Raw genomic sequence first — 16379 nt, forward strand, 5'->3', positions numbered from 1 at the left:
TTGAATGCGCTAAATATTACATATGCTAGCTTTCGGTTTTGCTTATCTTACCGGTAGTTTCCACAGAAAAATGCTGTTTCTCAAAGGTTGATCTTTCATAGTTTTTGGAGACTTGAGGGAGTCAGAAATGTTATGAACCGTCTCGGATGTGTCTCCTACTTTGCTTAGGAGAAGTAAACATATGATTCAATTGTTGGCATAGAGTCTATAAAATTTGAATAAATCTCCAGTAAATTGGAGAAAAGTGTTTTATTGAAATCACAGCATAATCACAGACGTTGGTGTCTTGGTAAATCAGGGCACAGGTTGTGACATCTCTTTTGAAACTCTAAAAGAGACACTACAGATCACTGGGGTCTCAAAAATAATAATAAGGGGGAAATTTAAAGTCACCATTTAAGCTATGTGCTGTAAAAAACTTTACAAGTAACTAAAAGAGACCAACGTCTTTTAACCTAATTTGTATTGCAGTAAAATAAATGAACAATGTGTATGATTTTACTGTGTTCCCTGCACAAAGATAGCACCATTTATTTGTCAGCAAAAGTCCCTTCTCAGAGAAAGTCTGATCGAGCATTTTGCATTATGGGTGTTACCACCCTTTTCTCTATGTATGCAGTTTCTGCTTATTAAACCCCCATCTTGTCAGCTGTGAATTACCCCTTTAATACAAATTCCTATTTCAGTTACATCCATGCATGGATGAGTGCAGAGTCCATCTTTCTACTTCACATTAGCTTCCCACTATTTTATAGAACTGAAATGGATTGATATTCCAAAAGAAACCTTCAAGGGCAACCTTCAAGAGTTCCAGTGTATCTAATCTATTGTGCTCTTATATGAGGTTTGCTCAAATATTCAATTTGCAGCAATATGCTACATCTTGCAGCAACTTTTGAGCAGCCAAACCATATAATTTAAAGTATGAAGTATGAGAATCCTTAGAATACAGGCTGCTGGATCAAGATTCAGCGTTGATCCAAATTTATTTTACAATTTTCCTAATGGCCCCAGACAAAAATAACCTAATATGACCCTGGAAATTACAATAAAAGATATATCATTTTGACTGTATCTAATAAATTCAGATGAGAAAGATAATTAAGATAAGAAAGTATATTACATTTTCAGCGGAGACATATGAGGCCTTTCTGGGTAAAGTGTTTTTGAGTATGGGAGCCGTTTCTTATGAATTGCAAATAATAACACATTTTCTCTCTCTACATTCCTCTTTTGCAGGATAACGTTCTGTCATCTGCCCTTCCAAAGTAAATGGCTGTACATCGGCTCGGAACGAGGAAACATCCACATTGTGAATGTGGAGTCCTTTACCCTCTCAGGATACACCATCATGTGGAACAAAGCCATTGAACTGTGAGTGCCACACACACATTTGAAATGAAATGTAATCTCACTGAAACCTGGAATCGTATTTGTAATATATCATATATGTCACATCTGTCATTGTTCCTGTAGCCTTGTTATGTTTTATTTGTAACTAAGCCATCATTTCAATCAAATCCCATTTTAAATTGTCAATTCACCTGCTCTCCCTCCATCGCTCTTCTGCGTAGGTACCACAGGTTCTTCAATTATTCATTCAAACATTTTGTCAGCAGTTTTGTTTTCCTCCCTGACCCATTGAAAAGGCTGCAGTGCCTTTGAGACCCAGACAGTGTAGCCACGCACACACACATATGTGTTTACAGGTGTCAGATCGGATCAGTGTTAGTATAGACAGATGTCCTGTCTTGCCTCTTGCTTTAGTACTTACGCACACGAACACTCGCAGACAGACACGCTGTGTCCCTTGCGACAGGAAGGGCAATTGTTGAAAGAGCTGCTCCGCCCTTTACTGTTGATCCTGTAGTGACAGACTAAATGGGCAATCAACGTGGCTTTACTCTCACGTCACTGAGCAGGGCATTTTCTCCATTGTCTCTCTCACACGTAAACACACAACATATTACACATACGTCAGTCACATCACATTAGCATAAATCACAAATAAATAACAATGGAAGATTATTATTGGGCAGTGAATTGAAGAAATGTTAAAGGTACTTTCCACAAGAAGGGCACAAAATAAGGTCAGAACTTAATTTTGTGATAAAATCGTATTTCTGATAAAAAAATATTTTATATAATTTAATATTTTAATAAATAATAAATTAATAATAAATTTTCTCTCTTAGTTTTCAAAATATTAAGTAAATGTCTAAATACAATTTAACACCAGTATTTTAGCGATATACGGTATTAGAATACACATTATATATTAAATAAACAATTTATAAAATAAAATGTAATGTAAATGTTAAATAATATGTATAATAAATAATGTATTTGCTTTTCTAAAAATATGTAATATTTTTCCAGTAAATTGAAGGTCAGTACTTATTTATTTATTGCAATAAATACCAGGTTTCAATGTTTGAAGTTGATGAATTCATCAGATGGGGGGGGGGGGTATCATGCTATTGTAGTGCTAAGCAAAATATAAAAAAAATCTAAATATTATATGTAAGTTAAATCATTTTTATTTGTACATGATCAAATTCATAACATAATTTTTAAATTAATGACATTTGAGAAGGTTAAACACATGAGATGCATTACTAGCAATTTTTCATGCTAGATTAATGTTTTATCATAATTAATCAGACATATATAATACTTCAAAAAACAAGGAAATTGTCTTTAAATCAGTGCCATTCAAGTGTGTTCAGAAACATCCTTCTCCATGAACACACTCTCAGAATGCACTTCACAGTAGTAGCTACACCACAGCAGCTAACCAAGATGGTGTGTGCCTGTTTGAGAGAGAGAAATCTGGCATGCCACTCTGCTGTAGGCTTGATAACATGGTGGTGGGTGATGTAGGCATGATGCCAGACATTGAGAAAAACAGTTTGTTGCTGCAGGTTTCAGTAGCACAGTGTTGTTTTAGAGTATGGGGGCATGTAAGTTGGCACTTTGACTGTGTGGGCTGTCAGGGGATTAAAGGTGGGCATAATGGAGAGGTGTGATGCCATATTGACACGGGGACATCGAGGCATGTTACAAGGGTTACAATAGCAGGTGGTGCAATTTTTAAGCTGTTCTCAGGTATACAGACTGGGTGCAAGTGAGGAAATGCCAGCATGCCCTCTGGACAAACAGATTGTCTCCACAATTCAGTCTTTGCATGTCTTTTGGTGTGACAGTACTCTGTCATAAATCCAAATCTCCGCCAACAAAGCCACTGATGTACGGATCTCTCCTTGGCCAAGGTTAAGCAGACAGCAGTAGGCTGGGATTGCATACGTACTCATACAGTCATTAAAACAGTATATAGCAGAAACTTTAATGAAATTAATACAGAGTCTGTTAACCAACTGACATCCATTTCAGAGACTCGATTTGAACGACGTGTTACTGCTTAAAGCAAATGGATGCACTCACTTAAAATGTAAACGAATTGCATCTTGGATTCCGCACGTGTACACGTGCACACACGCAGCTGGTAGGGATGGAAGCAGATACTGTGCTGTGTTGCTCTTTCCCTGTGGTTTTTCCTAATGACAGGAAATTAAACTTCATTTCAACATGCACTCCTCACAATCAGAGAGAAAGCATGAGAATAAAAGGTAGTGTGAGGATTATTTTGGACCTCAAAAAATTGTGGGTAGGAGGGTTTAGGTAGGTGAAATGGTGAAATTATGTAATCACAAGGTGTCTTGAGTGAATAAGAGTGAGGGCGGCAGTTACAGAATGAGATTTTGCCCTTCCTATTCTTGTTGCCATAGTGATCAGCTCTCTAAAACCAGCCTGTTTCTGCTAAAGTAAGGGTTGAGGGATTGGAGGGAGCGTAAATTAGGATTTTGAGGTCTCAGGAATGGAGTAGTTAATATCCGTCACTCTATCAACACGTTTGCCACCTTGACCTCAGTGTGAAGGTGCTACTGCTCCCTCCTTCGCTTTCTTTCTCTCCCGCTCACTCTCTGTCTTTTAACTAAACAGGGCTAATTTTGTGCCAAATGTACTCGTTGACCTCATGAACTGAATTTGGTTACTGTGCCGGGTGAGGATAGGTTACATTTTTCTTCTCTGCTAGATTACTGAACATTTCATCATATCAGACAGAGAAGATGAATACTACTGCTTACAAATGGAGGCTTTAGATAAGATTTATTTTAAAAATGGCCAAAATGCTGTTTTATATCTGTTCATGTGGTGAAATTAGGACCTCAAATGAGCATTGTGGTTACATATTTTAAATAATAAATATGTGTACTTTTGGGACTGTTTGGATTGTTTAAAAAATGCAATAAAATATAAGAGATTAACCATGCCTCCTAATCTCTATGGAAATTTTGTTAAAATGAAGTGAAATACTTCCATTGAAATACCTGTCCTGTGTGAACTTTTTTGAATTATTTTGTCAAAATAATGCACGTCATTTATCTTTAAAGATAATTTCTTAGCAATTATTGATACATAATATGATAATAATATGTATGTACATACAGTATCATAATTAATGTTATGTGCATAATTAATGTTTCATTTTTTAAACACATCCTTTTATGGCCGAATCAGTAAATGACTTATAATAAACTCTATTTGGGATAATTAAATTAAGTCATTTTCAAACTAATTTAAGCTAAAACTAAACTTTTTAAAAAACACTGGCAAAAAAAAAAAAAAAAAAAAAAAAAAAAAAGGAACACTCCACTTTAAAAAAAAAAAAATAGGCTCATTTTCCAACTCCCCTAGAGTTAAACAGTTGACTTTTACCATTTTCGAATCCATTCAGCCCTATCTCTGGGTCTGGTGGTAGCACTTTTAGCTTTAGCTTAGCATAGATCATTGAATCTGATTAGACCGTTAGCATCTCACTCAAAACTTACCAAAGAGTTTCAATATTTTTCCTATTTTAAACTCTTCTGTAGTTACATCATGTACTAAGACTAACAGAAAATGAAATTTGCCATTTTTTTGGCCTATATGGCTAGGAACTACATTTACATTCCAACGGTCTAATGGTCTAATCAGATTCAATGATCTATGCTAAACTAAGCTAAAAGCGCTACCGCCAGACCCAGAGATTGGCTGAATGGATAGAGTGTTCCTTTAAAGAAATCACATGTGAAAACACCCTTAAAGTTGGCATGAAACAGAAGTTGTGAAAGTCTTCACTAATGTGATGTATATCAGAGTGAAATGGCCGCTCCAAAAAAAAACCAAAAAAAAAAAAAACCTGTAAGGCAGGACTTGATTTTATCCATAGGGAATTGACTAAATTGCTGGATTGTTTTTTTTTACTGTAGTGATATTTTGTTGCATGAACAAGGTTGCACAGATAAATAATTTATAATAAATACTGCAATATTTAAAGAAATATCATATATACAGTATTTTGTAATGGTGAGCAGGTGAGGGGCCCTGTGTTACAGATTTTTATTCCCCATGTACCTGTCAGTTAGGTCGCAGACGCAGATCAGGACCCCTGTCTGTCGAAGCTCCATCACAGTAACAGATGTATAAGGCTCCGTCTCTCCTCATCACACTGTAGCTCAACAGAATGTAGCTGAAGGGGACAGAAGGACCCCTGTCTAGGCCACGGCTGTCACCACTATAGGTGTCTAAGGCTGTGCCTGTGAGCCGTCAATAACACCGTTGGCCTGCTGGGTAGTCAGAGGGTACAAAGGAATAAGACTCCTGCCAGTACAATCAGTGGCTTATGGGTGTCCACAATATTGCTAGCTGAAGTAGCACCTATTGATGGCAAGGCAGCTTGTTTTGTGATGAATAGAGAGAAGGGTTCTGTAAATTAAAGTATCAGTATATGCTGTCTTTTTATTAGGCCTGTATTTATTAGAATGAAACATTTTGCTCTTTCCGATCTACTGGGCTGTTTCTTAACTAAAGTAATGATGGCATATTATTCATTGGCTGCAAATGAGTGGGCAGTAGTAGTCTTGTAAAATTTCTCGCTTACACCATTGTGTCCCGGGGAGATCTCAAAGCTTCTTTTATGTATTTAATGAAATTTTAACTGTGAATATTATTGAGGTCTGAATGTCTGTGGAGACTTATACATTTCATATTTCAAAAGCCTAATGGAGTAAGCATCTGGATGGAAAAATTCAGATTAGGTTGGTTTCAGTTGGACAACATCAAATATAAGATGCCTCTATAGGAGCCTGTCATGAATTATTCGAAGCATTATGTAAAACCCTTTCATTTTGAACAGCTTTGCATGGCAAGTATCCCACTCCTGGATTTTGTAATGCATTGTTAATGAAGATATTTTTTATGAGAAAAATCCCATTTTAGTGGTGATAAATCTCAATGATCCCAGCCAGTGCTGTATCTAAACTCATGCCATCAAACCGTTTGGGGGATTTGAATCGTTATGAAAAATTCTCTAGACTGAATATATCATTGTTTTATTTGCTCTGATAAGTGTGTATTTGTCTATTGAAAGGAATTGTCATCCAAATAGAGATTAATATGATTCATTATATATGTAGTTATTAATTTTGGAAATGTTTTTCACAGTCATCCCCAAGGATCCTTTCCTCACTTTCTTCATACTGTATTTCCCATTATGTGTTTGAACTCCTCTATCCTGTCTCCTCGCCTAACACCAATCCCAAACCTGTCTTTCTCTTACAGGTCCTCCAAGGCCCACCCCGGCCCAGTCGTTCACATTAGTGACAATCCTATGGATGAGGGCAAGGTAAGGCGATCCCTACACAACTACATGAAAACAAATCAACCATTCCTGACATGAATAATTCATTTCCCTTACTTCACACAACGCTCTTGTTTTTTTCCATTCTGAACTCATAACATTTCTTTCCTACAGTGCAGCACAGTTCAGTAATTGGGTCTAATCTCACACAGCTTGTTAGCAAATTATGTTGTTTTTGAAAACAAATGATCGAGGAGATATGAAGGAGGTGAACAAATGCTCCAGCTACTTCCAAATACATCTTTTTAGACATTCATTTTACCTTCGCTAATTGCCAGCACACAGTCAGAAGGGAGCAGAGAGACCGGCACACACACCTGCTGGGGTTTTGCCTTTGTATGGATGAAAAACTGTCTGTCTCTTACTCTGGCAGCTGGGAGCTCCTCATAGGCGCCTTTATAGTGACGATCTATTCTCTCTCTCCCATCCCACTTCTGCCCCTGAACGGGGCATCGATCCATAAAAAGTCCACTCAGTTCTTAATGGGTCTTAAAGTCCTTAGACACATTGTCCCACCCTCTTGGCTGACAGAACTCTGACACTTTATCAATTCATAGACAATCACTGAATCTTTAAAAACAAAGAGGTTTTGAGTTGAGTTTTCATTTTCTGGTGAGCCATTTCTTTCATAATAAATGCAGAGTTGAATTATGTTGATAACTTGCACATTTCTTCCATGTTTTGAGCTGAATGTTTTGTCTGATTCATTGATTTTGTTGGAGAATGAAGGTTTGTTTGGATTAACAAATCAGAAAAAAGGACTAGAATTTTCTCAAACAGCTATTTAATGTTTTATTTGATGAAACGCATCATTTACTTTCAGATTTACATCACCACCTCCATGAACTCTCATCAGTTTACAGGTCAGGTTCAACAGCCTCACAGCATATTTTGCTTCTTTTCTTGTTCCCCCCACATCTTTCTTCTTCTTTCAGCTCATAATAGGATTTGAGTCTGGGATCGTAGTGCTGTGGGATTTGAAATCAAAGAGAGCTGACTACCGATACACTTATGATGAGGTATGTATTGTCACACAATGTTGAATTCCAGGCTCCTGTCGCCTGCAGTGGCACAAATGCTAAGAATATGGAAATGCGTTGCACAAATATTTATGAGACATACAGTAGTCTGTTCAGCTTGGTGCTACAGCATCATAGGAAGATATAAAATAAGTGGCAGTGTGTACTTTGGATGCTACTGTAAGTTTTTCCTATTCTCAAACATTCATTCATATTGGGGTCTTCTTCAGGAATGTTCTGAAAAGTGGAGGGACACATTATAAACTCATTACTCATTCATATTCATTAGGTTACAACATGTTCCCCCAACTTATTTACTGAACAGCAAAGTGAGCACTATAGCTACAGGAGGATTACAGTTTGTATGTTTGTTCAGTCTACTGGTTGTTGTTCTTAAACCCATTAATTAACTAATCAATAATCTATTGATTAATTGATTGATTGAAAACAAACTACTTTAAATATTATAATTTTCTCAAATACTTTTTAATATAATAATTATGAATCGAAAGTTCAAAAGAACAAAATTTATTTTAAATATAAAGCTTTTGTAACATTATATAATTTTACAATGTACTGTCTCTCTTGGTCAAATAAAAGCATCATTGCTGAGTGAAAGTATTTATTTAAAAAAATCTGATTTTTCATTTTCTTTTTACATATAAACTGTGCTAAAAGTGGATGAACTTGGAAATTTGAGGAATGTCACCTTTCAGCTGTGCTATAAATCCATTTATTGGCCAAGTATCTCTTGAAATGGTTTTGAACATTTCATTTTACATTTTTTCCAGAAATAGTCTTTTTTGTCTGACTGTCCTGGAAATTATTAACATGCATCTGAAAAGCCCCCATAGAACATACAGTTAATCTGCCACTCCAGTTTAATCTGGTTCGATGGCTTTTGTCAACAGTGGCAGCCAGCGTAAATTAGTTATTATGATGAGCATGATGTGCCCAAAGAAAAGTGCAAAGGAATTAAAACTGACACACGCTTTCCCCCCCCAGACATGCAAGCACTCACACACACACACACACACACACACACACACACACACACTCACACACACATGCACATGTCAAACCCATCTCTTGTTGTAACTCCCTCATTGGTGTGTTAGCGTATACGTGTGTTGTGTGTGAGAGTGAGAGTTAATTTCTCAGAGGACAACTCATCTGTACCCTGATGAATGACTGTGCCTGGCTGGATGTCTGATATATTCCTGCCTTCATTTAACTTGATTGATTAGTACAGCAGAGATAAATGTCCTACAATTCACTGCTCCGTAGGGGTAGCAAGGTGTCATTTTCGTACCATGAAACCCTATTGTCCATCAGACCCCCCATAGTGCCTTATTGTTTATAATTATGAAGGAGAGACCAGGAAAAGGCTCAGACAGGTTGATCAGACTGTCTTTAGTTATGCAGATGTTGCCTGGGAACCTTTTTATCTTTGAAGGGGTCACAGAAGTGCAATAGACAGCAGAATTAACATCATATCAGATCATGGGAAGCTATTAGTGCTGAAGGGGTCACTGAGGTGCAGTTAGCAGCAGAATTAGCACTGAGGCGGTAAGGAGTTATGCGGTTACAGATGGTTGGAAATGCTGAACTAAGGATAAGGAAAGGATCAGTGCAAGTAGCATAAAGGACAGACTTTCTGTTTGATAGAGATTTTAATAATCTTGCTTTCTCCATCTTCGTTTCCCCTCTCCTTCTAATCTTTCATTTCATAATTTTTGTGTGCGATATAAAGTGAGATATAAATAATAAACTAAATTTTTCATTGCATCTATACAAAGTTCCGTCATAAAAACAGAGATTGGCCTGAACACAGACTGCTAGTGATCACATATACCTACATGGTGCAGCTGATTGGTTTCTGTTGCGTCAGCGGCCAATGAGCTTGCTGCTTAATATTCAAATACTTGACCAGTGTTTTCTGTAGTAGTTTGCAAAGTGCTTGCAGAAACCCTTCACCTTCCCCAGCTCCACCTGTATAGATCTCCTAAAGGTAATTTTTTGGGCTTAATTTTTTTTATCTTTATGAAGATAGTACAGTGTAGACACGGCAGGAAGCAAATTGGGATAAAGAGAGGGGGCGGGGACAGGAAAGGTCTTCAAGCCAGGATTCGAGCTTGGATCGCCTGTAAGGTAACAGCATTATATGTCGGTGCACTGCCTGCTAAGTTATCAGCACCGACTGCTGCGGGTAATTTCATGTATGTTATATATTTTATGTGATGTCATTGCTGTGTGGTTGCTTGGGTGATTAGAGTTGTTGCTAGGGTATTGCTTATTGTCTAAGTCAAAATACTGTCCCTAACTGTAAATATGAGGAACAGTTATATTGATAACAAGCTCTTGCTGTAATTAATATATGATTTATATATATATATATATATATATATATATATATATATATATATAGATGTATGTATACACATCTACAGTAGTCATTTTTGGAGAAGATGACCCTGTTACGGATGGCTTGAAGTTCACTCTAGGAATGATGTGTTTTGTGTGTGTGAGGGCAGTGGCAGCAATATTTTTGGACTGAAGAGGCGGGTTGTGGCTGCCTGCAGTAAAGCCAGCAGACCTCTTTAGCTCTAATTGGGCCTCTGTGTGCGTGCATGTGTCAGAGGTATGACAGTGTCACAGTTCCCTGTCTCTGTGGGTATCTCCAAGAGTGTGACGAAGAGAGAGAGAAACATATAGAGGATAGAGTAGAGGGGAGTGGAGCTAGAGGTCCTGGTATTTTTAAGGTGTTGATAATAAGGCAGGTGGCATATCCTATAGTACTTTCTCAAGCTGACATACACACACACATCCATACAGTCATCCCACATGTCCTTGTCACTGTATGAGTGTAATTACAAGTCAGAAGCTATGGAATACTAGTGTACTGCAGGGTATTCAAGGATACAACCAACCCAACAAGGTCGATAATCTAATTTAGAAATCAATTTGTATGACCTGTCCTTTTACATTTATGAATTTTAGGAATCAGCCACTGAATTATCACTATAGATAGTGATTGTAATTTAACAATGAACTGTATTCTGATCAATCACTAATCTGAATATGGATGTCTGCTACTGGTTATTGCCTTACAGCTCTCTCTCTTTTTATTATTATTTATATATTTGATTTCATTAACATTTGAGACATTATTAAAATATAACCTTATTCCCCCTTTTTTGCATGCATTTTTCCACCAGTGCTACTCAGGCTTTGCACAATAAAATGGGGTAGTCTGCATTTTTATCTGATTCTTGTTCTGATAAAAATCATGGACAATATTAAGATACTTGCAGTTTATTCATCAGGAAGTTCTGGTCAAGTGCATTTCTTTATAGGATACAGTATTCCATGCTGTGTTCTGTTGCATATTTTGGCAAATGTAGAAGCCCATTCAGGTAATCCATGCATTCAAAAAAATTACATTCTGGCGTATACTATATTCTGCAGAAATGAAAATGTATGTAATGCAATTCTGAATAGTTTGTTTCATACTTCATTGGATGTCATTTGTTTAGTAAAACACATTTATGCTGAATAATTGTGTTTCAAATCCATTTGCTCTGTACCTTCAGAACATATATTATGCAAGCAATATAATCCTTTCTAATCATAGTGGGGTGTTGTGAATGTGCTTCAGCATATTTTTGTGTGTGTGGGTGCGTGTGTTCATCTGGCTCCTCCTCTCTGGATGCTCCTGTAATGATGTTGCACTCGGTTCATTGATTAGTTAGGTCTGCTGAGGTTCGTTCCCACTGTCTGCTGGAGAGAGAGATAGAGCCGCCATCATTATGCTAAACAAGAGGAGACTGCGCTTAATTAGAAAATAATGAGAATTCTCTTTCAGTCTTCTTTGTGCTTTCACTGGCTCCCTTTTCTCTCGATACTTCAGTCTCATGCTGTGCATTCTCTCTTTTTCTCTTCATCTTGATTCAATTCTGTACCATTCATTGTGCTATATTGGCCTGACTGTTTTCCCTATAGTATTGCCTGAGCCTTCAGTCAATACAATAACAGTACAAAACAAAGCTATATAAAAACACAGCTACTGATGTGCAACAAAAGAATTATGGGAAGGTTAATATATGTTCCAATAGGTTATGTTCCAATATATGTTCCTAAATTTTCAATAAATGGTGTTTTAAACGTTCTATTCATCAAGAAATCCTGAAAAATTCAAAATATCACAATGATATTAATCCTCACAACTGTTGGTTCCTATTGTTGTGGTTGCATCGAAGCCACATATTCAGAATGTGTATAACAGACCTACACAACAAGCTTCAATGTTTGTTGCAATTGTATTGATGCTCAACACCAGAAAGACAGTTTTTTTCACTTATCCTAGCATGCCTCTTTATTCAACCTGGCTAGACCCAACATATACCCCTGGGTCATGTTCTTGGGCATTACCGGTGTGAGTTACTATTAGGAAATCTTCCACTGAGTTGCCTCTCCCCATGCAAGCATTGCTAACCTTTGTTTCCTGCTCTTTTCCTGTCTTGAACTGTCATTCTCACTTACAGGCGATCCATTCTGTGGCCTGGCACCACGAAGGGAAGCAGTTTATCTGTAGTCACTCAGACGGCACACTGACCATATGGAATATAAAGTCCCCAGCCAAGCCCGCACAGACAATCACGCCACACGGTTAGTGATCTTTCTCTTTTTCTGGCTCAAACACACAAACTCATTTTCTTCAAATTCATTTTTTGTCAGGATAAGGGTTGCAAAATTAATTGCTCTCATGTCTATTTCAAAAGGTTGTATCACAAAGACTTGTTAATGCAGGGTTGTAATTTGATTTTTCTCCCCTTTCTTCACAAAGGAGCTTAAAACAATCACCTCCCCTTTTCTGATTTCCATTTCAAGTGAAGCTTTAATTTTCATTTTGCTCCTCCATGTAGACTGTCTGCATTGTGGTCTTTAGTGATGAGTGAGGTGAGGTCATGTGCTTCCTGTTAGTGCACGGCCTTGCCTGCTCTATTGAAGATACTCCACTACGGTCTGCTCTTTATACAAGAACCCCTTCATGAGAGGAGAACATCAAACAGCCAGATTTAGGGCCCTATCATACACCCGGCCCAATGCGACACAAGGCGAAGCGCAAGTGTGTTTGCTAGTTTTAGTCCGCACCATTCTCATTTTCCCATCCAGCGCCACGTCGTTTAATTAGCAAATGCATTCTTGCCCATTTGTGGGCCCATAGGTGTTCTGGTCTAAAAAAGAGGTGTGTTCAGGCGCATTGCTATTTTAAGGAGCTTAAATTAGACTGCGCCATAGAACAACTCAAACCTGGTCTAAAGTCTAAAGTCAATTGTGCAAGATTTTTTTGTTATTTAAAGAGCGCGTTGGTAGAAAATGCACCTCTGGTTGGGTCCACAGTGCGCATTGACTTTGCTTAATACACACAGGGATGTGCATCACACAAACATGCCAAATATTAAAAACAAAAGGATAACAGTGTAAAAGAATATTATTGTGTAGGCTACATAAATATAAAAATGTAATCATGAATAGTCATTGCGTGTATTAGAATTAGGCTACCTATTTGCAATTCACCCTCTTACTACTTATAATGATGAATGAAATAATATTTCATCCCAAGCCTTATTCACCTCGGGAAGCTTTGGTGGATTCCTGCTTGTCCCGTAGATGATCTGCTCGTGCGCGAAGTTAAAGTTTCTTCGCATGAGACTTTATCCCTTACATAATATTCTTCAGCTTTTCTACTAACAAATTCCGCCCTGTAAATAGCAATCCGCCGTGGCACCAGCGCATCTCGCTCTTAAAGGGAATGGGAGATGACACTCTGATTGGTTTATTGAACATTATTAAGAGAATAGGGACAACCCATTCCGTCGTTAAAATAGCAAAAGTGGATTTGGACACACCCTGAGTGCACCTGCGCCATGCGCTTTACACTTTGCATTTAGATCGTTAAAATAGGGCCCTTAGAAACTAATTGGGAAAGGCCATAAAAATATTGTCAGAATTTTTGTGTTTTCAATCCATAGGCATTAGTAGGCCCTGTTTAGAGAGGAATTAGCCCCGCTGTTTTTTTCTTTTTTAGCCATATTAAAAATCTGTTCCATTTTTTCTTATTTTACTTTGTGTATTTAAATAAAATAAAAAAACAGCACAATTCTTTAAGTTTATTTATTTATTTATAAATTATTTTAAACGCAGTATTTGAGCTTTTTGGTCATGAGGCAAAAATATTCTTCTGAGCCCAACTAAAGACTGAAATCCTGGAATCACCATTTTCATTTCAAAGATTTTTTGGGGGAAAGTTAACATTTTAAGGATCGTCGTTTAACAAACTGCTTTGGAGGAGAAGAAAATTACATAAATCAATGTGTTTTAGAGTGAACATTTCTGTTTGTTGTGAAAGTGCTTATGTAGTTCTGTGACACACATCATGTCTGTGGGAGAGAGAGGCTCTTTTCCAAATGACACCCTCAGCCTCTGCAGTCGTCTACTTATTGGTGACATAATTCTTGATAGATTGTTGGCTGTAAAGTCTCCTCTTAAAATGCCAAATGACAACTTCACTCTTTTAAGTTTTGAAAATGTGCAGGAAGTTTTGTGGCTTTAATCCATTGGATATGAACCCCCCTATTTGCTACTACACCCCTAAAATGAACAGAACACTTGTTTAGAAAACTTCCTATTTCAATCGGAAATATGTGAATGGCTTCTTGCTCATCAGATGATTTAACGGGGTCTTTAGTAAGTCCACACCAATTGTACTGTTTGAGACAGAATCGGACTCATTCCGAGAGTTTCCTAACCTCTTTTTCTGCCACTGTTTCAGGAAAGCAGCCTAAAGATGGAAAAAAGCCAGAGCCTTGCAAACCCATTCTTAAAGTAGAGTACAAGACCACACGAGCAGGGTAAGTGCACATATGCAGCAATACAGTTTTGTTTTTTCTGACCATTTTAGACCATCATGAATGGGGGTCCAGGCTGGTTTTTGCTGGTGAAGCTGCTAAACAAGCATATGTTAAACTTTTCTAGCTAAATGTTGTTTTTACATATATGTGGAGTCCAAAAGTCTGAGACCACATTGAAATATGGAATAAAAATGTAATTTCAAGCTCATTTAAACCTGGAAGTGAACAAAAAGTTACAATAAATAACAAGTACTTAAGATTCTGCAGGATTTCTAGGTCACAACCAAATAAACAAAAGTTGTGTAGCCCATGTGCCTCTTTTGTTAAAGGAAAAGGCTTTTTAAAAGGCATTAATTTCAGCTTCTCACTCAGATTGTTATGCAAATAATCTAATTTGAGAACAATACAAGCACAAACTTTTCAGCTTTTCAGCTCACTTTCAATATGTTTGTGTTCTGAACAGGGATCCGTTTATGATCTTTTCTGGTGGTTTGTCGTATGACACTGTTGGTCGACGGCCATGCTTGACAGTAATGCATGGAAAAAGCACGGCAGTACTGGAGATGGATTATCCCATTGTAGATTTCCTCACCCTGTGTGAAACGCCATATCCTAATGGTATGTAGGTCGATTTACTCATTAACAGCACCTGCTCTGTCCAATATTGTTGCAATAAGTTCTCCGTCTTTTTATCTCATGCCACTTCTTCTCTTTTCGTTTTTTTGCTGACATTTGAAGCTTTGTTTTGTTGGGTTGTTCTCTTCTTTCATGTTTTTTGTAGATGAGCTTGAGCTCTCCCAGTGGAACTGCTGCCTAGTAATTACATTTTACATCACTTTTTTTTAAAGCTCCCTCTATTCATAACATCCAGTTCTGTGACTGCATTAGTTTATTATTGCCAGAGCCATTTGAATAATTTATCACTTTGGTGGCTATTTATGAATAGTAAGTGTTTTCTTTCCTCTCTGCAGGCAGCTGTAGCAAAGGCTGATAGGACTTTAGTTTGTTAATAGTCTGCCAATAATTTGCTGCTGTGAAAAAGAGAATATTAAATATACTTATTATGGGCTCTTTAAAATACTTGGTGTTCCGATTGGCCAGACTCAAACTTTTTTTTCCCCCTAAAATGTCGGTTAAGCTAAATTTCAGCATTGCTTTTAAGCATTACTGATATAAAGACGAAAGAGAGGAAAATATGAGTTTGGGGTCTTTCTTTTTCTTTTTTGAAAGAAATTAATAAATTTATTATGCAAGTATACATAACAATGTTTTCTATGTTATGGACTTTTTTCTTAGTGAAAATCTGAGTAGGATAACTCAAATCATTTTAGTCACCATGATTTGTGTTGGAGTTTATTTTAAGGTAATAACAAGCTGACTGTACTTTATCCCTTACATAACACCCTGATCATATCACATACTTTAGTTTGTGCATGGTGCTGGATTAAAAAAATGTGATTCACCTTGCTTTTAGAGATAATCATGCAGTTTTTCTTGCTTAAACAAAGCATCTGTGTTCGTATATTTGCATTAAAGGCTTAACCGTTTTGTTTAGAGTTTGCATCAAGCCAAACTGTGAGGCAGAAATGGGCTGCTTGCATAACAGTGTCTGGATCTGTATGTTGATTAAGCTATATTTGAAGTGACACATCTTTGGTTCTGACTCATTATTGAGACATTTAGAAGGTTCAAACTTATGCAGTG

General features: G+C 37.2%; 1 protein-coding gene across 5 annotated transcripts in view; it reads left to right on the top strand.

Moving 5' to 3' along the window:
• stxbp5a (syntaxin binding protein 5a (tomosyn)) overlaps nt 1–16379 on the top strand; it is a 68462-nt gene that overhangs the window by 33608 nt on the left and 18475 nt on the right. For all 5 annotated transcript variants that reach the window (XM_026290815.1, XM_026290816.1, XM_026290818.1 and 2 more), the window contains exons 5-10: nt 1240–1374; nt 6664–6727; nt 7678–7761; nt 12306–12429; nt 14597–14675; nt 15139–15293. In XM_026290815.1, the coding sequence (XP_026146600.1) occupies nt 1240–1374; nt 6664–6727; nt 7678–7761; nt 12306–12429; nt 14597–14675; nt 15139–15293 (641 nt within the window). The remainder of the gene's footprint in view (nt 1–1239; nt 1375–6663; nt 6728–7677; nt 7762–12305; nt 12430–14596; nt 14676–15138; nt 15294–16379) is intronic.

This window comes from Carassius auratus, chromosome 20 (assembly GCF_003368295.1).
Source record: "Carassius auratus strain Wakin chromosome 20, ASM336829v1, whole genome shotgun sequence".
In the NCBI taxonomy this organism is placed as follows: Eukaryota; Metazoa; Chordata; class Actinopteri; order Cypriniformes; family Cyprinidae; genus Carassius; species Carassius auratus.